The following is a 26,196-nucleotide window of genomic DNA, read 5'->3' as shown; positions in this document are numbered from 1 at the left end:
ATAATACATAGGGGTGGGGAAAAAATCGATTCACATCTGTATCGCGATTTATTTTTTTTACGATTCTGAAATTGATTTTTTAATGCCAGAACCGATATATTTGCTTAATTTGAGTCTATGCAGAGGTAGAAGGAAGTTACCGCTTTTATTGTTGTAGTCTGAGTAACGCGATGTCATATATGTCCGTATCCGTCAACCAAAACAAACCGCAGTCGGCCGCAGCGAGCCGAAACGGAAAAGTAGAAAATGGCAAAGGGTCCAAGTGGATACGACCTGCACCCTCACATATTAAATCCAAAGTGGTAAACACTACACATACAGTAAAGTATGGAAACACTTTGGGTTTCACACATTGCCAGGATAAGCAGAGCTAGACATGATGGCTAAAGCTGCGTGCCAACTCTGTCATGGACAGGAAAAGTTATCGTATTGCGGTAATGTGTGGTCAAGCCAGCTGTCACTCGCATCTCTGTGGTCAAATCGGCTGATGCTACAACTGTAGCGCACCCATATACTGACATTTATAAAGAGAACGGAGCTGACGGGAGAGCTAGCAACGGACTTGGTAAAGTTAGCGGAAGTATACACGTGTGACTACGTCCGGTTTTCAAAATAAGGTGTTAACAAAGGGAAATGTACATACAAAATACATGAAGTGTATGATTTAACTTTTTCCCATGGTCTAGCTATAAAAAAGTTAACACAAATCGCAATAAATCGTAATATCGAATTGCAATTCTTGTAGAATCGCAATACTTAAAAATCGCAATACATATCGAATCGGCACCCAGGTATCGTGATAGTATCGAATCAGGAGAGAGGTGAATCGTCCCAGCCCTAGTAATACAGGATGCACTGTCCCCTTATTGAAAATTACACACACACTATTCAACAGTAATTTAGTGTTTTACATCCATCCATTCACTGACAAATCAGTGAAAGTGAGAGCAAACGGGGAAGAGACAACTTTGTGGGATGGAGAGCCCCCCACAGACATACACCAAACAAATACCTAAGGAGTGTTTGATTTAATGTGTGGGCATTGTTGGGACACATCCATTCATTTCGCCGTGCCCAGCAAGGTAAATCAATCTCTCCTGTATGTATTTGAGGAGGATTTTCATTTATTTTGATCCAGTCTGCACCAGGCAGGAGTCAAAATAGAAGTTGATTTTTTTCTTCTGGATTACTTAAGGTGCACTTGATTTCACAGGCTCGTAGAGAAATGGTGCAAAGAAAAAGCAATTCAACTCCCTGTCTGGGCAAAACACAGAATCAAGCGCTCCTAAAGTAGAACTGAAAAGAAAAGAAAAAAAATCTAAGATAGTTTGACCCAGTCTCAGACAAAACACAACACAGGAGGGATCAAGGCAGGGTTTAGTCAAGAGCATCGTGGTCGGTAAAAGAGGAGCATTCTTTACGCTTTTATATGTGAGCGTTTGATTCACGCCGCCAAGCACACCGGGATGGTTGAGTTACCACGCTCTGCTACTTTAGTATCAGCACAAAATCTATGATGTGCGAGGTGAGCTGAATCAAACGCAGGCTGTGTATGAATGAGTGTGGTTACATGGGGTTTCTGAAGAGGGTTTCTTGTGTGCGGGACCTACTGGAAGTGACATAAAACACGCTAAAGAGCCCTTTGGGTCTGTATGAAAACACAACTAGGTAAATATTTTCATCATCAATCTCCCATGGAAAGGAAACCCTTCCCTGAAGAGACATTAAGCTGAAATGGTAAATGCGTCCAATGTGTAGCAGCAGGAGCACATTTATCTCACATTATCCCTGAACTCATGTGGCCATTATGGCAGCGTAGCTCTTCCTCTGTCTAACGCATGAAGTAGTGTGTGTATTTTTTTATGTATAACGGTGTATCTGAAGGTCTGTCTGCGTGATCCCAGCTGCACGTGGGAGCGCTCTACTGCTAGTGGATCATTATAGTATTTCTACTCTCGTTTGCTTGTCCTCCCACTGCTCTCTCAAGCGCTATTGCTGGCTGGCCGCGCCCACACTCAGCGCTCTTATTTTATTATTATCACCTTCTGTGGTTACTGACGCCGTCGTCTCACTCAGTCTGATTAAAAAAAAAAAAATTCCCTTTGCTACCGTGTGTTCTTTAATTTGCTGGCACAGCACCTTCCCTCCCTCTGTGACCACACTGAGCTCAAAGAGTAACTCATATTCAATCAAATATTCAACTATACGTAGTCTTGTGTATAAAATCAAACACAGTGACCCTGATTCATGTGGTGACTGATTTAAGTGGCAGATAAAATGATCAAGCACTATTTTAAATCAATGTATTGATTGCCTGTCATCAAATCGGAAGGCATTATTGATCGCAGCATTTAAATAGCCGGAGCTTACTGAAACATTCTGGCTTTTACTCTTATTAAAGAGAACCTATTATGCTTACAGCCGCGTTTTTTTTAACATTAAAGCATGTAAACATGTTCTAGTAGAAACACAAACTACAAGTATGCACCTGAAAAATAAGCATAATAGGTCCTCTTTAAATGTGTGTGCCATGTTGCTGTGCATGAGCTTGTGCGTCTTTCAGATTTAGTTTACAGACCCTCTAATACGTTGCTAATAAAGGTCTGACCAGGCACAGAGAGCTGAAAGAGGTGCTGACAGTGGACAACACCACTGGTATCTGTGTGAATCGATGCCTGTGTTAATGTGTAAAAGTATTAGACGCTGCCTTTTACGACGTGACCCCTATTAGACAGACTGACCCGCGTTCCTCAACTGCCACGGGTGTCTGATGAAATCTGAGCAATTAGACATCCGGCGTGTGACAGGTATCTTTATCCGTCGGCTGTGAAATACGACTGCGTGTGCATGTCTTCTCCTCGGTGTGGTTGTGTGTGTTCTTCTTGGTGATGCGAGAGAGAAAAAAAATATGAGCCGGTCTTCTCCATCTTGCCGTGGCACGTGGCATGATGTACGGCTAACCTCCGTGCTATCTCTCATCTCTCTCTGAGACCTGAGTGTCTAGTTGGACGGGAGCCACAGGATGGATGGGCAGCTTGCTACTGCTGGGTTATTGATTTTAGAGCCCTGCTGGCCTTGCCTCGCTGTCCCACCTCCCACAACCAATTATAATCAGTTCCTGCTACCCATGAAAACGTGGGGGATGGGGAGCGGGGATTGTTGTTATTAGACTGAACAGACAGTTCCTGTGTGTTTCAGCTCTGGTATGCGTCCTGTAGCTGTCTTGTCTTGTGTCAGCATCAGTTAATGAGGTCATACCTCTTGTTTGAGGGAAATAAAACAGTTCTATGGCATATACAAATATAAAATGGAAATGTGTGTTGGGGTGTGAGAGGGAAAAACCACAACTGGTGTGTTCCTACCTCGCCCATTCTTCTTCTCCTGCTCCTCCTTTTCATCCTCCACTTCCTCCTCCTTCTCCTTCTCCTTCTCCTCCTCCTCCTGTCCTTCCTCCCCATTCTCCATCTCCTCCTCCTCCTCCTCCTCCTCCTCCTCCTCGTCCTCGTCCTCGTCGTCTTCCCTCATGACCGGCGAGGTGAGGGTAATCGTGAGTGTGAGTTTGGGCTCTGTTGTAGTTCGTACCAAGATGGCTGCCTCGGGCAAGGAGCTCGTGACCTCATATTTCTCTTCTGTCAGCTTCTGTCATGTGTCAAAACGAACATAAATGGATGGTCAGAGGCCAAGGTCACGACATGACTCGGTGCAGATGAAAAAGAAGCAAAATATATCTGAGCCTGCTGCTGCTGCTGCTTCAAGATGCTGCAACGACATCACCAGGTACGACAGGAGAAATATCAAGTGAATAACGTGCGTGAGAATTTTTTCTTTTTTTCTTTGAGAAAATGATTAGCCTTGCAGATACCGTATCTCTTGATATTTCCGGGGCTATTTTGGTCTCAAAGATGTGACTGATATCTTGAACTAAAAGCAGCTTTTTGAAATGTGAGAAGTATCTCTCACTGACTTGTCCACACATCATAATGGGCAAAAAATACTTATTTTAAAGTCACATTTGTACCAACACTCCATCTCGATCACACACATGACAACATGCAAATGAATAAAGGGCACTGAATGACAGCTGTGAGATGGATTCGATGAAAAAAATCATAAAGATGATGAAGTGATGAAAGCTGGTATAAGCCCTGTATCCTCTACATGAATTCTGGAGACATTGTAATGATAATGATGTGTGTTTTTACGTGTCTACCTCTATTGTTTCGCAATAGTGTCACATCATTTGTGAAATTGTCTATCTGTATGTACACTATGCTTCATTCTGCTACCATTCTCAATTACTGCTGACCTCTGTGATCAGGACTGAGAAGTACTGATGATAATGAATTCATGTCACTATTCACAACAGCCACATTTGTTACTTGATACAAACATGCATTTAAACACACGTGCCTACATACAAGAACAACAACAACAACAACGACCTGCAGTCTCGCCCACTAAAACACTTAAACTAATGAACACACATCAACACACACATTAGCCCCACAGGCAAAAACAGGTACACACAAATAGAGCTTTGATCCTCTGCCCTAACCCGGCAGGGCCTGACCTGACCCACCGGGTATGGGTTGTGTTCGGCTGTGACGTTTTTTGGGCTGTGCTGAACATTCGGTAGGAAAAGGCGCATTTCGGAGATGGTGTCACAAATGTCTGTTACCGCACAGAAAAGACTAAAGTTGGCTTGTAATTAGGGGTGTCAATTGATTCAAATATGTAATCGCGATTAATAAAATCATTGTCCAGAGTTAATTGCGATTAATTGCAAATTAATCGCACCATTCTTCAAAATGTACCTCAAAGGGAGTTTTGTCAAGTTTTAATACTCTTATCAATATGGGAGTGGACAAATATGCTTGCTTTATGCAAATGTATGTATATATTTATTATTGGAAATCAATTAACACCACAAAACAATGACAAATATTGTCCAGAAACCAAATCATAACATGGCAAACTGAAGCCCAACAGGCAACAACAGCTGTCAGTGTGTCAGTGTGCTGACTTGACTATGACTTGCCCCAAACTGCATGTGATTATCATAAAGTGGGCATGTCTGTAAAGGGGAGACTCCTGGGTACCCATAGAACCCATTTTCATTCACATATCTTGAGGTCAGAGGTCAAGGGACCCCTTTGACAATGGCCATGCCAGCCTCCTCTAGCTTTAAAACTGAGTCCTGCTACAATCTCAGAAAAATCGAATAGCGGCCGGATTTACAGTGGAAATTCAGGTATTTAAATCTAAATCTAAACTATGTAACTTCTAATCATAGCTCTAACAGACTCACAAAACACATAAAGTCATGACCGATTATAAATATTGAATAAACAGAGATGTGATCTAAAACACAGCATAAGTCAAGCAGTATGTGTGTAGCTGTTTCTGTTGTACCTACCTAGTATATGCTGCTCTAGCTCTACTTGCAAGTGGACTATATGTTTGTGAATATATTTGCATTATTTACATTGTTGGGCAATAAATCTGTCATCCAATCACATTATTGGACCTATGTACGGTCCAATGTGGAGGCAAAAAGCTGGTCCTCACAAGATCCATCACTTATTTAAGGGTTAAGACTTTAGGCTAAGATTACAGTAAGCTTTCAGGACATTCATATAAGTCAATGCAATGTCCTCCTCCGGCGTGACAAAAACAAGTGTGTGGATGTTTTTCTAACACTGTTTAAGTGAGCAGTGAGTCGCAGAGGGCCCATCTACATCCCATTTGGCCCTGATGAGAAATTCAGAATCGCTGGTCACTGGGCCGAGACATGAGATTACCTCCCTGCCCACCCACACACAGAAAACACACACACACACTCTGCCTGTCGTTCTCTCTCTCACACCACTTAACCACTAAAGAGAATGGGCAGAGACGAGGCACAGGGGCAGAATTTATTCATTGAGTAATTTCTGCACTTGTCGGCCAGGTTGTGGAGTTTTAACGCGTTAGCTCATTGCTAAATACCTTCCCTTCTAACAGATTTTTAGGGAACGCAAAAGTTCCCCTGGTTGCCACACTATACAGCTAACGAATGACTTAAGGGGTTTACAAAGGGGACTATGAGCTAATTTAATTCCCACTTAACATTACAAGCCATCAAGTCCAAGAGCCAAAGTCACAGCATGTAAAAAAAGATGAAAACTATGTGCTGCCCATTTGTGCCTGTATTTTGAGCTCGCTCTGAATGCACTGCAGGGATCAGTGTGTTTTGTATTTCTGTGCCATGACTTGTTAATGAGGAAACGTGACACTGAGGTAGTGACGAGAGCATTAATCACACATGACTCATACATACTAAAACACCTCTCAACTTCTCACTTGACGGCATTGGCATAAGTAGGCAACACTCAACGACACTTCTCTATACACTTACACATGAACTTATTATTATACCGTACACACGCACATAGTATAGTGAGAGTTGCGAAATTCAAGCAGAAACACTACACAATAAAATGTGGATGCTTATCCGAATAGCTTTTCTGACATTGGAGAGGCAATAAAAATAGAGCTTTCTTGAATTACGTTTGGCAGACTAGGGCTGACAGTTTGATGCAAGGCTAAGATGTATTTGTGTGTGTTAGCAGAAAACAAAAGACAAAAACTAAGAAGCAGAATTATGTGCCTGTGTGCGTGCATCTGTGCATGTGTGGGTTTGTGTCTCTAACCTCTATCTGTGTGGGTAAATTGTGACAGACAGTGTCCAGCAGTGTCTGCGTGGGTTTGTCTCTGCACATCAGCACCAGCTCCAGGTCCATGTCGCCTTTGATCAGCAAGCCTTTGGCCACGAGGCCGATCCTCATCACTCCACACAGCACGCCACCACTGCTGGGTTCTCTGTTTTTAAAAGAGAAATAAAAACGACAGGTAACATTCGTATCTCGTAAGGTTTTTAACTATAAGGACGCACGCATTTCAATTTACTGTACAGCTGAGAAAATTAAAAACATTACTACATCCTTTTTTTTCAATAACATATGCCGAACACAATACTACTACTTCAAATAAACAATATTTCAATATGTATCAATATTTTATGTAATCTTTGGTAAATAGCAGTATGATTAACATATTAAAAGTAGGACTGTCAAAGTTAATGCGATAATTAACGCGTTAACACAAATTAGTTTTAATGTCACTTATTTCTTTAGTGCATTAACGCAACTTGTGATTTTTTTTGTAAACCTCTTAAAAATCTGACAGGCTCTTGTCGGGCCCGCCGCTATTCGATCTTTTGGAGGTTGTACCTAAGTTTTAAAGCAAGAGTGATCCATTGGTACCGACCATATCATACTAGCTTGTCGCGAAGCAGCCTAATTGACGCTCCAAACTTTGGTGAAGAAAAATTGGCATGGCCATTTTCAAAGGGGTCCCTTGATCTCTGACCTCAAGATATGTGAATGAAAATGGGTTCTATGGGTACCCACGAGTCTCCCCTTTACAGACATGTCCACTTTATGATAATCACATGCAGTTTGGGGCAAGTCATAGTCAAGTCAGCACACTGACACACTGACAGCTGTTGTTGCCTGTTGGGCTGCAGTTTGCCATGTTATGATTTGAGCGTATTTATTTATGCTAAATGCAGTACCTGTGAGGGTTTCTGGACAATATTTGTCATTGTTTTGTGTTGTTAATTGATTTCCAATAATAAATATATACATACATTTGCATAAAGCAAGCATATTTGTCCACTCCCATGTTGATAAGAGCATTAAATACTTAACAAAACTCCCTTTAAGGTACATTTTCAGCAGATAAAAAATGTGCAAATAATTTGCGATAAATCACGATTAACTAAATTATTTTAACCGATCGACAGCCCTAATTAAAATACAAGGTACCAGTTAAGATTACAAAATAAGATCTGACAAGGTAATTCAAGACCTTAAAGAGAAGTAATGAACCCTTAATAAAAAGATTCATGGAGATAGCCGACCGTGGAGACTGTGCCCGGAGAGTGTCAAGTGGTTAAGTTAATTTCCTCTGGAGCCGCACGTGCTCCTGCTGTTCATCTAACTCTCTGCCAGGAAGCGAAATAAGAGTATTTCCCAACATATTGAACTATTCCTTTAACCTTTTTTGGTCAGACAAAACAAGCAAGAGGACGTCGCCTCCTATGTCATGTCAATTTTCTGACATTTTATAGACTAATTTATCAATTAATTAATAAAAAAAAAAAATCAGTAGTTGCAGCTCTAGTGTGCGTCACTACTACCCCACCTGTAGCTGTCGCTGGAATCCTCAGTTTCATTGCTGGGCTCGTCGCCAGGATCATCCTCCTCTGTGCTGTCTGCTGGTTTTACATCGACCTGGCTGTGGGCTTCGCTGCTGCTCTGATCCAACCAATCGGAGACGTGCTTGAGGGCGCACTCGACTGTGGACACCAGCGTCTGAACGGCTTCCAGCTCCTGAGAGGAGGGGTAGATGGTGGAGTGTTTTGCCATGACGTGGCGGTCATCGTTGCTGAAGGAACGGAAGGACCTCTGGAAGGGAAAGATCAATCAGGAGTTAGTTATCAAATAGTAAAACACAGAGATGCACACACACCTGTACAAACACACAGCAAGGGCACCACCGGAGAGAGGTTTTCAACAACAGATTGAGCTTTAATCCATCAAATCGTGCTATGGGCTCCCTGTTGGGGCCTGACTTCTCTCCATCTTACACACAAATTAAACTCACACAGCTCGCACAAATGCTTGCACCACAACCGAACCAGCCAAAAACAAACACACACACCACCAATCTTTAGTAAAAATGGCTTTTTGTAGGGCTGTCCCAAATACCATTTTTTGGGCCTCGAACTGCTGCCCCACTACTGTACACACATGCACCTCTACACACAACAAACAGCGATATCCATTTGAGAATAATAATTCATGTTGATTCATTTATTTCATGGGCTATTTTGGGATTTATACATTATTATTACATACTTACATTATCTTATAATATACAAATAAACAAAGCATTCGAATACTAATTTGGAGGTCGATTACCTTGGCAACAGTCAAAGCTTCGAAGCATTCAGGTCAGCTCTAGCTTTTTGTGTGTGTTGAGTGTGTGTTGCTTTCATTGCACACTGCACATGTATCTTTTTTATGGGAAATAAATCAATTCCTAACTCAGTGACCCGCTTCCATTTAACGGCACTGACCCTGACACGCATGCATGCCCACACAGCTATCAGACATTCATCTGACCACCATCCTCATATCCTCTCCACCTGTCCTAATTCAATCAGACATCCTGGCTCTGGGAATTTATGTCAGCTCTTCGGTCTTTCTCATTTGCTCCCTCTTACTCTCTGGGAGGCAGAAGGAGGAGATCAGGTGGGAGGCATCAGACAGGGGGTAGCACAGAGGAGAGTAAACGACTGAAAATAGGGCCAAGCCGAGAAGGAAGAGAACAGAGGACGGCAGAGGAGGGCTGTGGGAACGGTGCAGAATCTTTAAAAAGGACGTGGAAATGGTTGTCGCAGCAGAGGAGGCTGAACTCAAAGATGAATGGAAAAAGTAAAGAGATGAAAGAGAGGAGCAGGTGCGGCTGAGGCTTTTATGATTCACTCTCTGCAATTAATACCACCCAGATGGGTCCCTGTGCATTTATATGAAAACACCTTGTAAATTACATGTCAGCTGTTTACATCTTTTGACGTGTCACAGAATTTTCGTGGGTGGTTTGTTATGTGAGAGAATAATTTAACATCTGACCATTAGGTATTAACTAATTTAATGTAATTTAAAACTGACAAAACGGGGAACTTAGGTGGCAATGCATAGAACAGATGATGGGATAACCTTTTGCCAGCATAATTACAGTGAGAATGCATTATAATCTATTATCAAAATACAACATTTGCAGCAATACACATCATGCAAATTATCTGGGGTAACTGTATAATTAATAACAGAAGCAGATAAATGATATATTAAAGTGCTTGTCATAACACATTATTTCATATTAACTCCTCAATGCTTATAGCAGCAACACCACTTCTGTTGTGATTCTAATTTCTTTCTGCATTTCTTCTGTGTTATTATACACATCAAAATAAAATCACTGTAGTTCAGTTTTGCTTTTTATCTCTTCACTTCGTCTCTCTTTCTTTCTACCACTACGTCTTTATTTTTTTTATAAATATAAAGATGTAATATCAGAGAAAAACAATTAAGATTACAAGGTATTGTTTACAGCATCACTTGGTAACCTGAATCTGAAGGATGAAGTTCCTTTTTAATCATTAGAGGTTGTCGCACTGTGCATGGGAGCCCGAGGTGCATAACCCAGTTCAACATGAGGAGGCTGCTCTCAACAAGCTCCTTATCTCCAAGACCCACATTTCCCTTTATTCACGACACACACATCCACTCTAAGAGAACCACACACCAGGCATACTGACGTCACACACACACACGCAGGAGAGATGACCTTTTTTCGTTGTAGTATGGATAGAGTAGCTGGAGCGCTACTATCAATCTACTTGAAATCCAAGGACCAACTGCACACACACACACTTCATCCCATTCCTAATTGAACTGGTGACATTCTCTTTCACCGGCGTGAGTGAGATAAAGCTATTAACAGAATGGAGGACAAGCACTGCACAATAACGGCAGCCTCGCAGCCTGTGTAGCTCAGTATGTGGAGTTTGGCAAAAAATATTCAACAGGGTTAGACTTTACATTCCCGCTGGGACTCAACACTTTGGCACAGAAGGGACACAAGAGTGAATTTAGATACCTTGTAAGAATATGCCAATATTAAAAATCTGCATCATCATCATGTCTTATTTTGATCACCATGACTTGCACAGCTTCATCTGACATTTTCAGGCAATCAATATTTTTAAATGCCATTTTCATAATCTTCATGAGCAATGTCAAAAAATGATTACACCTCGTTTCTTTAGGAGGGACAACACAGGAAACAGGACTAAAGAAATACAGTCAATACAGTTTCAATTGTGCTAGCGCAGAGCAACGATCAGTTGATCGACTAAAAATTAAGCAACAACAATTATGATTGATTAACCCTTTGAACTCTGCAATAGAAATGGTTTGCCAGTACCTACATTGGTATTTTTGCTAATTGTGATGTCATTTCTTGGAGTATTTTCAAATTCTTCATATCCTTCAAACCTGAACAACCTAAGCTAAAAGGTTGTATAAGTCATAAACCATAATAATTGACAAGTCTTAAAATTGTGTCATAAATAAAAAAAGATTAGGACTGTCAATCGATTCAAATATTCAATCGCGATTAATCACATGATTGTCCATGATTAATTGCAAATTAATCGCACATCTTTTATTTGTTCAAAATGTGCCTACAAGGAAGATTTGTCAAGTATTTGATACTCTTATCAACATGGTAGTGGGCAAATATGCTACGTTATGCAAATGTATGTATATATGTATTATAACAAATCAAGTAACAACACAAAACAATGACGCATATTGTCCAGAAACCCTCCCAGGTACTGCATTTAGCATAACAAATATGCTCAAATCATAACATGGCAAACTCAAGCCCAACAAGGAACAACAGCAGTCAGTGTGTCAGTGTGCTGACTTGACTATGACTTGCCCCAAACTGCATGTGATTATCATAAAGTGGGCATGTCTGTAAAGGGGAGACTCGTGGGTACCCATAGAACCCATTTTCATTCACATATCTTGAGGTCAGAGGTCAAAGGACCCCTTTGAAAATGGCCATGCCAGTTTTTCCTCGCCAAAATTTAGCGCAAGTTTGGACGGTTATTTAACCTTCTTCGCGACAAGCTAGTATGACATGGTTGGTACCAATGGATTCCTTACGTTGAGGTCCTTAAGTAGAAACATGAACAAAATATTTCTCATCACTCTATAAGTTATTTGAACTATGCACATGTTTTAGTTTTTGAGATATGCTCTATTTTATGAGCAGATTGAGTGCAAAGGTGTTTTGATAGCTTTGTTACGTTCCGCAAGTAACGTAACTTAATGACGCCGTCACGAGTGTACAACGTGATGATGTGAAAGACAGACGCCTTAGCTTCCTGCTGCAAAAAGAGTGAATGCTCCAGCTATTATGGTTTTTATTTTAGATTGATTTAAACAGGATCATGCAAACAACGATGGGCCGCGGGAGGTCCGTTTTTAAGGGTTAATACGTAACAGAAATATGACGATTTCCTACTTTTCTCTGTTTTATTTCATTGAAGATGTATTAAAAAACGCTTTGGGACTTTTGGTAAAACAAAATGAAATAAATTTAATAAATAAATTTGATTAATTGAAAATGTAATAGTCGGATTAATAGATGGTGAAAATAACCTTTACTTGGGGAAAAAAATCACTGCACTGGTCCTTTATTGAGCTATGAGTAATTTTCACTGTCTCCAACAGATGTTTCCCCTCTTCTCTTTATAGAGAAAATGTTTTATTCTCTTCAGCAAAAAGTACTGTACAAAAAAAAAGGGTGCCAACAGTTTAACTGTGAGATTGTGTATGCACGTGTACGATCCTGTGTGTGTATCTTTATCCTTGTGTGCCTTCTCACAGCAGTGTTTAACAGACCAACAGTCGCAGATTTTATGAGCCGTTGCTAATGTGAGCTTCTGCAGCCATAAACCACATTGCGAGGAGAGTGTCCGTGTATCGGGTATGTGTGTGTGTCGGTACTACTCGACCACAGGGGAGTTGTTGCCCAGCCGCTCTGATCACCATGTAAATCAGAGCAGTTAAGGAGGACTCACTGACAGGAATCGACCCCCTAGGCCGGCGCGTGCCCAGATAATGTTGCAGACATTTAGACAAGTGACACGATAAGTAAGCTACTGCGGCCAAGATAGGAAGGGATGCAGGATTTCGCAGTTTCACACTAGAGAAAGGAGGACGGTTGAATGAAAATTCCATGGTAACTGTGGAAACTAAATGCTTTAACCTATATTTTTGTAACGTTCTCCAATTTTTATGAAAAAAAAGAACCAACTTCAAGAAAAAGGCTCTCAGGTGAAAACAGCACAAGTTGCTCTCTTTACAACCTGATTACAAAGATGCACACTCAGTCTATTAAAGACAAACACCTTGGTTGTCCTTGAATCCACCCTGACCGGCACATAACCCAGAGGTCAATCGCACAATATGTTCTCCTGTGAGAGCGAAATAAATCACAGAACTCTATCCAGATGCCTGTAACAACCCCGCCAGTGTCACTGTCCAATTTCAGCACATTGACCTGAAGCTGATCCCTGAAGGTGAAAATTATGTTCAGGTGTCTTGTAAGGCCAATGTTAATGTTGCTGTGTCCACAAATTCAATATATCAAGCTCAAATTAAGTTCTTAGTCTATAAAGGCTGTAGAAAATTAAACACACCAACAACCTATGACAAAGAGTTTAGGGGCAAGACAGACAGGTTGTAAACTAGCCAACAGTTTAGCCATATTATCAAAATCACTTTTGTTTGGAGTGCACACAAAATGCCAAAAATACTCTATTCTAAATTCACTAATCGTTTAAAGTGATAGTTTGGGTGTTTTGAAGTGGGGTTGTATGAGGTACTTATCCATAGTAGGTGTATTACCTACAGTAGATGATGGTCTGCACGACCCCAGCTTGGAGAAACAGACAGGAGTACCGACACCGGAGCAAAGCAATACATTGCTGTGGACGGGGACAGCAGCAAAACATATTTTAGCCACATAAAAAAGTTGATCTTCGTTTAAGTGTACGCTATATTTAAAATATTTTCACTGCTTTATCTTGCCGTCAGACAGACCTTTCCTTCTCCTTTCTGACAGGAAACTGAACTGAAAGTGAAACTTATCTATGCTCTCTCCAAAGCCAACGGGCTCAGATGACAAAAACAGCATAGATACGTTTCATTTTCAGTTCAGTTCGCCATCGGAAACTATTCTTAATATACTGTACATTTAAACTGACATTGATTTTTTTAGGGGGGGCCTACAATATGGCTAAAATATTTTTTTTTCTGCCTGCCCCGTCCACAGCTCTGTATTGCTTTGCTCCGGTGTCGATGCTCCTGTCTGTTACTCCAAACTGGAGACGTGCCGACCCTCTTCTACTGTAGGTAATACACTGACTATGGATAAGTACCTCATACAACCCCACTTCAAAACACCCGAATTATCCCTTTAAAACCTGTCTGCTTGTCTCATCGCTCATGTTCCTAAATATCAGCAAGGAACATTATTATTGAACGATGGCAAAACGTACGAAAATAACACAACACCAGAATTATCCTGTAACATGTTTCAGGATAAAACATCACACAACATTAAGCATAATTACCTTTCTGGTTGACATATTTACACCAAATAAAAAAATATTCCCACTAAGCTGTTTTATCGTTTGTTTTCCCTTCTGAAGCACTTTCTGAATCCTGTGCTCCAAGCGTCATTAATGTTTTAATAATGTGTAATGTAGTATAACGATGTATATCATTATTGAGTGATAAAAAACTGTAAGATAAACATTATTTTAACTCACTGTGGAGTGAAAACCTGGACACACTACATTCTGGCATGGCAGTTGTCACAACCTGGCCCGTGGGCCATGACAAAAACCGGAGCAGACAGAAAATGCCAAACAATGTAAATTATTTATTATTACAAAGAATATAAACAAAGGATAACATTTGAGTGTATAAGCTGAGTCAGGCAGTGTATTTTCAGAGTTTTAACAAAAAATTCAACATCTAGCTCCAAAGCAAATGATTCCACTAAAGCTCAGACATCCAAAATAAATGATAACTTTGTGAAGAGCCAAATATGAACAACACAGAATCTGTAAACTTGTATGAGGGAATCTGTTGCCTGTGATTTTTCCCCTCAAGGAATCAGAAACAGACATGCACTCATACAAACTGTTAAATCCCAGCTGTCTGCAAGCCACCGGCACACACCACCATGCACTGTGTGTGTGTACATTCGTATGCCATTGTTGCACAGTGCTTTTAGACCACACACTTACCAATTACACTCCATTTCATGCTCCAGCGGGGACGACCGGCTGGCAGGCCCATGTTACATAACCACATTACACAGCATTTACAACTCGCTGTGTGCTAAACTAATGTGCACACACATAAACACAAGGAAACCTTGAACATATCACGGAAAAAATCCAACACCTTCATCACTAAATATGAAAATTATGAGTGATATATGCACATAAAACCCATACAATCAATTGCACACACATTACTTCCATCACTTCAATCCATCATCCGCCCCATTCTGTGCTTTATGCCCCGCAGTAAAAGCATTTCGGATCAAGGTGTTGTGGTTAGACACGCACCCTGTCGGTAGCGGCTACCTCACTTTAGGAGCAGCAATGACTCTCCTCTCCATCGCCGCCTGTCTCTTCCTGTCTCTCTGTGGCCATCTGCTATAAATTGCATGACCCGATGCCAAGGACAAGACTCACAGGAACAATATCAGCTCTGATTGGAGTCTATAGACCCGTTTTTCCTAAAAAAAAACTATTATTTTTAGAGCACCGTTTAGGAACAGTGTACTATGTGTGTGTGTGCTCTGAGGCAGTGCACCTAAGGTGTTTGCATGCTCCTATTCTAAATAAGTCATATGCCTAAAGTGCATGCCGAGCGCTTGGATGACAGCACACACTACTAGGTATTGTGAATAGAGAGACTGAGATATGAGGGAGAGAAGGGGATGACAAGCCTCCGAAAGTAAACAAACGACCAAAGCCGAGAGGTCGACAGAAGGAGATGCGGGGAGATAAAGACAAACTGGATTTTAATATTTTTAGCCAGCTGCCGAAAACAAACGTTTGTTTGTGCTGAAGCTGACAACACGGGCCAAAAAACATCCTCATAGAAGAAACCCAGAAAAACAAATCACCACCAATATAAATAGCACGCAAAACTATTTCAGAAGTGGTGTTTGAGGAAAATGTCACACCTCTTTAGCCTAACATGAAACCAAGTAAAGTTGAAGGAGAAAAGAAAAACTTCAAAAACCCATCACCAAATAGGCTCGGAGTGATGGAACAAGCAACACGCACACACACAAATAAAAAAAAACTCAGCGCCTTCTCTGTAACATCCAGCAGCCTAGGGGAGATTGCATTAAAAATTCATCCTGTGATTTATCTGCTCTCGGCTTGGCAAGCCGGCCCGACACACTCCGCTGTCCTGTTTTATTGTGCTCTCTCTCTCTTTCTCTCTCTCTCTCTGTCTTCCAAATTACCACATGCGTGCAGTCACACACGATAGAAGGGTACACATACATCACAATATGTATGAAAAAGCGGCAAAACAACAAACCGGCTGTCCATGTCAAGTCTCACCTCTCAAACTGTCCTGATAAACACATGAAAAACTAGAAAACCATAAACCAGGGCAATATATATATATATATATAGAATATGTCAGCACCGTCTGCCTGTCTGCTGTCATCAATCAAGCTTATAAACCAGCCTTTCCAAACTACAATACCCAGCCTACTTTGCACTAAAGGAAGAGCTTTTCTTATCTACGCTCCTGTACCCCCCTTTAATGTGTCGGCAAGGTTTTAAAGGTTTATGTACAGCCTATAAAATATTATGACCGGACCGCTAAAAGCAGATGAGCTGACATTACGCTTTTTCGAGGCATACCATTAGAGTATTGAGTACGGACATGTCTACACGAGGGGAATAGCAGAACACAATGAAATAAACATAAAATTATGTTATGTAGGTGAATGTTCTAACGAAATATGTTTTCGACAAAAACTTTTAAAACCTCACTTTGAATATTACTTTTGTCTTTTACTAAATTGCACATCAAAGATGCAGGAAAGATATGGAGAGTACTATTTTACAGTCAACGTAATACGGAAAGCGGAACTGGAACCACAAAAGTTGTTAAAACTTTCCGCTTGGCGACGTCTGCGGCGTCTACTCCAGAAACTGAGCGGTGAACTAATGATGACATGTACAAGGGGCCGAGCTATACAACGTGCCAGACAGATACAAAATAATCAGGCCAAAATGTGTGTGTGTGTGTGTGTGTGTGTGTAGGAAGAGAATGAAGACACAGAGAAGCGCTGTGGGCATGTGTATTCATTAAATGCAGAATGCTGAAAGTCGATAAAGAAGCTGTATGGTGTATTGTGCGGTTCGCGCGGTGACACCCTCGCCAAGGTCACCCACAGTCAGTATTTGCTGCATCACCATAACTCAAGACTAATCACGGTACTGTGTTTGCAGGCTGCACACACACACACACACACACACACACACACACACACACAGGCATGCACTAGTCTCATTACCCTTGGTTATTTATGAGCTCAACCATGTGCCCTCTTCTGCGGCGTCCAACCTCAGCACCATCAGCAACATCTTGTTTTCCCTCAATCATTCATCTTTCTCCCCTTTTCCTCCTCCCTCCATTCTTCCACCCTCCCCTCACAAACCACTCTCTTCCTTTTTCCACTCATTTTTCCTCCTTCCTCCTCTTGTTCTAGTTTTTTTTAATAATTCATCTTCTAGTCTGCTCCCCACTCCTCGGGGAAAAGCTCCCTCTGTCACAGGCCAAGAACATTAATCAATCCCTCGTCTCTCTCTACCTCTCTCAGCTCTTAACCTCCCTTCTCTCCCCCATTTCCACACTTCTCTTTTTGCTTTTCACATCCTTTGCGCTTTTCACCTGTCATGTTTCTGTCCATCATTTATGTTTTTATGGTCTTATCTGCCCACCGGCTTGTCATTCTCCCCCCTCAGCTGCTCTCTTTGATCTTTTGAGACGGCCTCTCCTCCTCCTAAACAACCCACAGCACTCTTTTTCCTGCATCTTCTTCCTTCCGTAACGCGCCTCTTGTGCTATTACTTAAGGAACAAACCTCATTTCTGCATTCATTCAGTATTTGTGATTGTGCACGGGTAGAAAATTGTAGACCAATGAAAAATAATCAACTAACCTTCATATTTAAAGAGGACCCATTACGTTTTTGTGCTATTTCCCTTTCCTTTAGTGTGTTGTATAGTTTTTTTGTGCATGTAAAAGGTCTGCAAAGTTACAAAGAGCCAAAGACCACACCAAAGGGAGTTATTCTCCCCCACAGAAACACTGCTCCTGAACTGCCTAAAACGCCTCGCTTGAAGTCCTGCTTTTTCTTCCGTAACGTGGTGATGTCACCATGTAACACATTTGCATAATACCTGCCTAGCGGCTTGTAGGCTTGCCGCAGTAGTCGGTGTTATCAGCGCTGTGTTATCAATACATAGTCGGATGACGGACACTACAAACTGAAAGTGAATGTGTGCTCCGTATGGAGTCCCAGCACAGAGTAGCAGTTGTCATATTTCACACACACATAGGACGAGAGAGAGTTGACCGGCGAGACGATGGCGGAGGATTTGGTGTCGAAGCGAAAATCCAAAGTGCCTATTTAAACTCAATGCTATAAGGGATCCATAACATTAATGAGGTAATCGCCGCGAGGAGGACGGTGCAGTCAGAGTCGGTGTGCGCGGCAGAGCAGCGCCGGGTGGAAACCTGTGGCCCCGCAGCGAAAGCTAAACCGGAGAGGCCAGACACACAGCCACCCGACGTTAAAGATCAAATAAGCGTGCGACACATATTGGCCATCATCTTTTCTTGTAAACTGTCTGTTGTAATCGGCAACACCGGTGTTGTCCCGAGTTTATTAACCGGTGGGAAAATTTCCTCATCGTCACATCCTTAGCGGCTAGTTTGGAACGCCCTCAAACAAAGCTAGTTAGAGCGGAGCTGGAGCGGAGTCCGAAGAGTTTGGTTCGGTTGACCAATCACAACAGAGTGGGCCTGCTGACCAATCAGAGCAGACTGGGCTTTTTGGGAAAAGCAGCCGGTATGAGAAAAATAAAGCGTTTTTGTACAATAAAGCAAGTAAACATGTTCTACTAGAAACCCAAAATACAAGTATGCACCTGAAAATAAGCCTAATAGGTCCTCTTTAACATCAACATATGAAAAAACAGGCAGGATTTAAGACATTCATTCCATGCATACTTACTATTATCCAACTATAAGAATATAACATATGGAAATTCATTGTCTTTGGATCAAAATCACAAGAAAAACATTTAGAAAACCTAATAAACAGCCAACAGTAATTAATCTGATGGGCTCTTTCTGTTAAACACCACTGTCTTCTCCTGTTCCCTTTCATTGTTCTTCATCTCCTTAACCTCCTCTGCCCCCTTTCATTCTTCTGTCTCCTCCTTCTCCTCTTTCCCCCGTGTTAACATATAGCCTGTATAGTCCCTCCTCGTCTACGCAAAGCTATACACTCCTGTCTGCACATATCTCTTATCAGCTACTTGAACTCTTACACCCCTCCAGTCTGGAGAGTGTTTCCTTACTCTACTGTGGATAATTCACCAGCATCCAAGCAAACACAACCACAACACAGGCATTCACACACACACACAAACCAGCACTTGTAATACAGACAGAGAGTTTATTACCATGCCTGCAGGAGGAGTGGTCGCACGTTTCCTTCCTTCTGACGCCCTGCTTCTAGAGTTGCTGGGCGTGTGGTGGGGAGGGGGGGTTCAGAAGCAAGGTTAGCGGTCAGGATGTTGCTGTCACGCCGTTTCCGCTCCTCATGTGTTCGTCCGTCACTCTGGCCACCGCTCTACAAGAGGTTCTGCTTCTAAACGGGATGGAGAAACAGAGAGAAGAAGGGGAGAAAGGTTGATCAGTGCCTCAACAACTACAGGAGGGAATGTCAAGGTGAAATAGGCGATGCTGCTTCGTCTCTTCCACATAAAAAAAACACACAAAAAAGGAAGCGATATAGATTTTTATAACAAAATACTTCTAAAACGCAGAGCAAAACAGATCAAACAAAGACAGCAGCATGATCATCATCTAACCAGCATCAACCCCCCTCACATTTAACCAGCATCTGTCTTCACCAATTCCAACCATACCTTCATTTCCCCCTGTAGCACCCAATTCTCTCACACACACATGGTTTTCTAAGTACGGGTGCAGTCCCCGTCCTTGAGTAAAAGATCTGACAGAATGGCTGATCGACCCATGTGGAGACAGACATGTGGACACACACACACACACACACACACACAGGCCTTCATTCATTTTTCATGAGCTGGCAGGGGTCTGAGGGAGGGGGATGTAATACAAACATGTACTTGTTTCTATACACTGGGTTACACACTTATGCCTAACACACCCTCCTCCATTCACACACACACACACGCACGCACGCACGGTACCCATAGAACCCATTTTCACCCCTTTCAAAAAGGCCTTGACAGTTTTTCCTCACCAAAATTTAGTGCAAGTTCAGAGCGTTATTTATTTCATTTCGCTTGTATGACATGGTTGGTACCAATGGATTCACTCTCCCTTTAAAACTGAGCCCACTACAGCCTTTCGAAAGATCGATTGCGTTATTGCGTTAAAGAAATTAGTGGCGTTAAAACAAATTTGCGTTAACGCATTATTATTGCGTTAACTTTGACAGCCCTAATTTAAATGCTTCCACAGCAACGTATCCTCAACGGTTAGTATGATATCTTACGAAAAGGTATCTCTCATTTTTTGGGTGTTTTCCTGCAAATGTCCAGCAACACGTGTCAATTTCCGCTTGTTACAGGCATACAGGCAAAACTACTTAGTTAGGTTTAGGAAAAGATGGTGGTATGGGCTTAAATAACTCCGGAAGTGGCGTGACCTAAGTACAGAAGTTACGTTACAAGTAAATCAATGTTGACTTCTGATTTCTCACGGTCAAACAGGGTACGAACGCCGGTCTCCTGGGCAAAAAGTACGGTGTTTTTTAATTTATTTCATGGATATTACACAAATAGGTATAGCTACGAACGGTGTATGAGAACAGCCTGACCACAGTGAGTCCATACTATGCCTATGAGTCTTGCAGAGTGACATTTCCAACCACTTTATAGAAGAAGCAGTGACGAAATGTTGACAAAATTATAATGTATTACTCGCAAATACTGTGTTTTACTGTAAAGCACTTCTGAATCACCCAGTGACAAACTGTAGAGAAGGCGAGTGGAAAAAAAGGACAGAAAAGGGACTGACAAAACTAAAATTACAATGTTTAGTGCTTGGCGGGAGCCGGACCACTGTGCTACAGAGTGTTCTTTCCAATACTATTTGAGACAGTAATGGTTCTAACCTTATCTCTTCCTGGCTTTTATTCCTTTCAGTGAACAGAGGTGACAGTAAAGTAATACTGGAAACAGATTTATTTAACTCAAAATACAGAGAACACAACCAATAAATTATTCAATGCCAGTAAACCAATTCATCTTTAATGTTTTCCATGCCTCTTATAATGACTTCATGATAAATTAATTGTAAAAGCAACCTTGAACTTCAATGAAGCTACTTGTGACTTCTACCTTCAGCTCATCTCAGGGTCCCGTGAATTAAACTAAACATCTGGTGTTGCTATGAAAACACAGGCCAGTTTTTATCAGCGCGCAGCGAGCCGAGCTAAACAGATACACAACGTTCTTATTCACAACATGAAATGTCAACAGTATCACCACTGACAGTACACAGACGCATCTGGTCACTCTCAAACCAGAGCAATGACATTTATAGAGCTGCGCATGTGTTCACACAAGAGTGTACGAGTGGATCTCTCAAAGGTCTTCCAGATTCAAGGGGTTGCGTGTTGCAGGCAGGTGTTGCAGCAGTGTTAATTTCATTAATGGAAACAGTGAAAACACACAAAACAACAACAAAAAACTGTGACTATTATTATTGTTGAAAAATGGAGCTAAAATGGGATTTGAAAAATAAAAAAAAATTAAAAAAATAAAAAACAAAATAGGGCAGGGTAGCAAAACAATGGGCTGATATTTGGACTAATTTGTAACGATGCAGACAGAAAGAGTGATTGGTTCACACTTTTACTGAAGTCAGATAAAAATGCTTCACTGAAGTACTAAAATGTACTTCAGTCCTCACGAATGTCAAATGTTTTCATCCAACTAGATTTGACTAAAAACATTAAAGTGGCAGTAGGCAGAACGTTTTTGGCATCATTGGGGGAAAAAATTCCATAATAACCTTTCAGCAAATTGTAATTCAAGTGCTCTGAGAGAAAACCTGCACCTCCTCATGGCTCTGTTTTCAGGCCAGAAAAAATCTAGCGAGCGTTCCTAGTGTTTCTATTGGCTGTTCATTTAACGGAGGCAGCTGTCAATCACTCGCGAACTCCGATCAAACGGTCAAACTAGGCAGCGCTGATCAAATATGAATCAATATTCTGTTATTGTAATTAACTGTAATCCTATTTATCGCCTCAATTGTTTTCAGAAACATCTTGTAGTGTACTGTTTAGCTGTAAAATGAGAAAGTTTGCTCCGGCTGGTGGACGGTCATTACTGCATTTTAGTTTGATCTGCAAAAAGCCATCATCTCTGAGAAATGACATTAAGCAGGCACTGCAATGATATGGGAAACAATACAGACATTCATGTGGCAGAATCCAGGAAAAAGTACTCATGCATCCATTAAAGTCCATTACAAACACCAGACTGTATCTCAACACTCTACCAGATAAATAAACAGTGTGTCTAATGTGTAGAGTATCTCATCACCTTGAGACCTCTGTACATATACCCAGGGTTCTATCTGGGGACAGAAAAGATAAACGTGTGATTGTTGGTCTCTCCTAGATGTAGATTTGCTGGGTGTGGGAAAGCAGCAGCAGCCTCAGTGAAAGCTCTGTGGGATCCAGAGATAGACATGCAGTGAGTAGTTAAAGAAAAGACAAGCGAAAAATGGGGGAGAATTGGTAATGTGCATGAACGGGAGCACGTAGGTCGAGGCGAGCGAGGAAAGAAGGCGGAGAGCGAAACTATAAGGAGAATACGAAGTGGTGTAAAGGGACAGAGGGGAATCGGATAAACAACAATGAATGGCAGATATTGAGCTGGCCCCCTCAGGCAAACAGACTCCACCCGAGGCTGCTCCTCATTTTCTCTCCAGGTCCCCCTCTCTGAGCCACTGGTCGCACTGGCAATTACCTCCTCAACACACCTGGCAGCGACAGCGTCTGTGTCTCTGCACTCGTGTTTTGCCAGTTTACCTTCCAGCCAACACTGTGCCTGAGGGGGGGTGAGGGGGTAAGCTCTTTTTCCAACATGGCTTGGCCACTTAGGATTGCACGCACATGATTATAGTGCACGCACACAAACACGACGCAGATCCAAACACCCTGCCAAGAAGCATAATAGCAACGTGCCAGCCCCCCATTCGATTCTCATTATCAGAGCAATTCAGTGATAAACAACACCAATTCCCTCCCTTTGTTTCTCTCTCGTGGCACTTTCCTTCTCATTTTTCTTTAATTAAAATTGTGTGTACACAAGTGAAAAATACACCCCTACATTAAAAAATATAATAGAACAAAAACGGAATGTCGTCTGAATCAAAGCTTAAATGAAGATCTGGATCGCCAGAACAACAATATGTGACCTACAGTATGCCCACCCTCCTCACACTGGGACCGAGGGCGACTGAGGGGACCATGTTTTCACACGCGTGGCTTTGTGTCGTCTGTACAAACTGTATGCTGCTTGCTTGTTCATAAATCCTCTTGTGGCTTTGTCTTCCTTGGGCTCACACTGACCAATTATTACATTTCTCCCTGCATCCCCCCCCTCTTCCCCATCTCTTTTTGTACGCCTCCCACTGGTATCTATTCTCCATTTTACTTTTTCTCGTTTACTCACACCATCCTGGTGGGTCATTAATGTGTGATTTTGAGTTTTTCCCCAGAGAAGAGGAGGAGAAAGGAGGGGGGAAACTGGCAGAGACCCCTGCCTCATTAACACTGGTGGTGGCTCATTGACATTAGCATGTGTGCACACACACAGACACCATCACCATCACCTCAATTTGGTTCCATAGTTGTTGAATCTATTTCTCCTAGAAGTTTATGCAAAAAGGGAGAAAACACACACACATACTGTGTCCTTCCTGCGCCAAGAGCTGGTGATAACATCCCGTTTTTCCCTACAGAGATGAAAGGAATCAAATAAGAGGATAAGAAACGAGGGATGGGAAGATGAAGGAGAGATAGCAGAGCTGGGGAATTTGCTGAGATGGCTCTGAGCAGCAATTTACACCTTTCTCATCTGATAACCATCAAATGAGATGAGCAGTGGAAGAGACGGAGTGAAGGGAGACATAGGATTGACAAAAAGCCAGAGAGAGTGTGCTAATTAGTGTTGGAGGAGCTCATTTTCCACAATGTATTCCCTCTTAGAGTTTTGTTTATCTGCTTAATATTTTAATCAGATCATCAGCCGCCACTGCATAAAATGATGTGGACCGATGTTTAATGATTACAGCACGGTCGGAAGTGTTTCATCCAGCGGCCACGGTGCCAAAAGGACACCAAAATTCAAGACACACTGTCATTATTCCACCGGTGAAAGGACCTTTCGATTAATGGCTGGCTACATGCCAGAATAGTTGGAGGACGAATCGAACATTACAGCCACAACCAAAAATGTGCTGGCACTTTATAAAGCTATGAATTATAAAACACCAAATTAGTATCTTTTTTTGCATTAGGGAGTTTGAGAGAAGCCCAAACTAATGATCTACTATAAAATCCATCTGTATTACGATTATAACAGGGGAAAGCCCTGGGCCCTGTCCCAGGAAAAAGCTTCCTGCCACAGTTTTTGGAATAAGATATAATGTCGCACACAAAGTCCAAACAGAGTCCACTGATTTACTTTAAACAGAACAAGCTTACATCAATTGATGCACTTCACTTCCACCTTGCTTGTCATCAATTCCCCTTTATTTCTTTTTTTTTTCTATACTCTTTGCCAGAAGTACAACCGAACGATGAATAAAACATTTTTAGGTGACCAAAGAGGTTATAATTTCATGAACTGAAAACACACTGTGAAAGGGTTAAAGATCTAAGACAAAAACACAGACAACTCCCAGACCAGACAACGCTGTGGTAGCGACCTGTCAATCACAAGGTAGCCATGCCCTAAAGCATACCCTGCTTTAAGGTCCATTTGACTCTAAATGGGACCATAATTTACTAAATGAACATCATGCTGTATCGAAGAAGACTTGAAACTAGCGATTGAGACCATAAACTCATGTTTACAATGTTTACAATGTTTACTGAGGAAATAAATCAAGTGAGAAGGAGGTCATTTTCTCATAGACTTCTATACAATCGGACTTCTTTTGTCAACCAGAGGAGTCGTCCCTTGCTGGCTATTAGAAAGAATAAAAGTTTAAGGCAGTTATGCATTGGCTTCATTTTTCAGACCAGGGGGTTTCCTACTGCTTTTATCTAACGGTCCACCAAGAGATATTCAGTTAACACCAATATTAAATGATGTTCACATTCGAACCAGTGAATGTTTTTGCATTTTTGCCTGATGAATGACGTGTAAAAGTAATTGATTCTCAAATTTGCTATGTTATTAATTTTCTCTCAATCATCTAACCAATTAATCGACTAATTGCTTCAGTGTTAAATGTCCTTAATGACTTATTTGACACTCTTGTGGTCTAAAACTCAAGCTTCTACTGAGCTAATTGGTAAACCGCCACCATATTGTTTGCTTTAGAGATGAATCCATGTTTTTGGCAGATGAAAAGGTAAAAGATCTCATGTATTGTTTAAAAAAATCCAGTGCTGAGGGACCCTTAATAAGGTAATGAGCTTAAGTATGTATCATGCGCTTGCATCTCTGTGCGTTCGTTCCAGCTCTTGCCCTGCTGTCACATGCCATACTCTTCTTTTTCTAAACCAACAACTGTACAGACGTCTCTATGCACTCCAATGAAGCAGACCCACGATGGAGCTAATCTTGAGCAGGTGATGTTTCTGGCAGTTGAGTCTGTGTGTTATTCCTAAGATATTTTAGAGCATGACTGTTGATTTTTCTCTTTTTATTCCCAGGTTTAGGTATTTTTGCTCTCATGAATGCTTTTCTCACCAACGCTATTTCTGATCCATCATGTTTAAACATTCATCACACACCTGAAAGGCTGTTTAGAGAGTGTGAGTAGCCTCTGTGTTATATTAGTACCGAATGGTGTGTGGCTGGCTCCGGGGTTATTGGTGCAGCAATGTTTGCATCTGGGAAAACATCTGCAAAAGTGTGTGGTAATGAGC

At 41.6% G+C, this 26,196-nt stretch overlaps 1 protein-coding gene across 6 annotated transcripts in view; it reads right to left on the bottom strand.

Annotated features, from left to right (window-relative positions):
* Positions 1 to 26,196, bottom strand: part of LOC119478105 (spermatid perinuclear RNA binding protein) — a 102,443-nt gene that overhangs the window by 26,557 nt on the left and 49,690 nt on the right. For all 6 annotated transcript variants that reach the window (XM_037752538.1, XM_037752539.1, XM_037752537.1 and 3 more), the window contains 4 exons: positions 19,493 to 19,680; positions 8,248 to 8,510; positions 6,693 to 6,861; positions 3,363 to 3,639 (listed from right to left, as the gene is read on the bottom strand). In XM_037752538.1, the coding sequence (XP_037608466.1) occupies positions 3,363 to 3,639; positions 6,693 to 6,861; positions 8,248 to 8,510; positions 19,493 to 19,495 (712 nt within the window). In that variant the 5' untranslated portion in view covers positions 19,496 to 19,680. The remainder of the gene's footprint in view (positions 1 to 3,362; positions 3,640 to 6,692; positions 6,862 to 8,247; positions 8,511 to 19,492; positions 19,681 to 26,196) is intronic.

This window comes from Sebastes umbrosus, chromosome 19 (genome assembly GCF_015220745.1).
Source record: "Sebastes umbrosus isolate fSebUmb1 chromosome 19, fSebUmb1.pri, whole genome shotgun sequence".
In the NCBI taxonomy this organism is placed as follows: Eukaryota; Metazoa; Chordata; class Actinopteri; order Perciformes; family Sebastidae; genus Sebastes; species Sebastes umbrosus.
The sequence above is the reverse complement of the archived record's forward strand: the minus strand, read 5'-3'. Positions and strand labels throughout refer to the sequence as shown.